Here is a 1,043-nt window from a genome sequence, read left to right as displayed (position 1 = left end):
CTCTTACATCATGGTGATAATCATTGAGACAGATAGTTGTCATTGGTTGTACTGTATCATATATAAAGGTGTTTATTATTTGTTATTCCAGTTTCTAACATTATCTCATTTATCAATATTTAACTTATTTTAATCATAAAAAGAATATAAAAATGTCATAAATGAAATTAAAAAGTCTTAAATAATAAAAAATGATTTTAAAGAATCAAATCAAATTAATTAATGAAGCATTTCCAAGCATTCATTTTGTGCTTGATTGATTAAATTGATTTCTTCAATTAATGATTGTTTCTTTTCTAAAATTGTTTTCTTAACGTCTTCAGGTGTTTTAACGAAATGAACATCATTAATTTTTAAGTCAAGATCTTTTAAGGATTTTTCCATTTGTTGTTTCTTTGCAGCTAATCGTTGTGCTTCTTGTTTATAGTCAATGATTCCTTCCAAATGAGAGTATAATCTTGTAGAATTATCGATGACATGCATTGGGGATCCTTTGTAAATTCCATCCTTGACAATGTTTACATCACCAATACCAGCTAAACTACTAATGATAATTTCATAACCTTCCAAATCTCTTTGAGTGACAATAGTACACTTTGGTTTTTGTTTAGATGAAATAATAGCTTGTGAATAAATTCCATTAAGTGATCTTATTCCTTTAATAATAGTATAAATATATTTAATTTCTTCATCTAAAGATGGATTATTAAATTCATTAATTGGTTCAGGATAACTTGATACCATAATTGATATTTCATTATTATTTCTTCTTGGTAATCTTTGCCAAAGTTCTTCTGTAATAAATGGCATAAATGGATGAAGAACTCTTAATCCAATTTCAATGACATTATATAAAACATCTTCTGAAGCTCTTCTTCTTTCATTATCAGGTCCTTTAAATATAACTTTTGATGCTTCTAAATAAACATCACAAAAATCATATAACCAAAATGAATATATAGCTTGTGTAGCATTTCCAAATTCATAATTTTTAAACCATTGATGAACTAATGTAATCATAACATTTAATCTATGTAAAATCC

General features: G+C 25.7%; 1 protein-coding gene across 1 annotated transcript, besides 2 other annotated features; it reads right to left on the bottom strand.

Annotated features, from left to right (window-relative positions):
• The first annotated feature begins 114 nt into the window (after positions 1-114).
• Positions 115-224: a sequence feature (AT_rich).
• EDI_067870 (valyl-tRNA synthetase, putative) lies at positions 220-1,020 on the bottom strand (the record flags this gene model as incomplete). The annotated part of the gene is made up of 1 exon (XM_001734726.1): positions 220-1,020. The coding sequence occupies one exon, from the start codon at positions 1,018-1,020 to the stop codon at positions 220-222; it is 801 nt and encodes a 266-aa protein (XP_001734778.1).
• Positions 658-686: a sequence feature (AT_rich).
• Positions 1,021-1,043: the final 23 nt, after the last annotated feature.

This window comes from Entamoeba dispar, genomic scaffold, assembly GCF_000209125.1.
Source record: "Entamoeba dispar SAW760 scf_1105229458531 genomic scaffold, whole genome shotgun sequence".
In the NCBI taxonomy this organism is placed as follows: domain Eukaryota; phylum Evosea; order Mastigamoebida; family Endamoebidae; genus Entamoeba; species Entamoeba dispar.
Note: the sequence above shows the minus strand (reverse complement) of the source record. Positions and strands in the feature narration are given on the sequence as shown.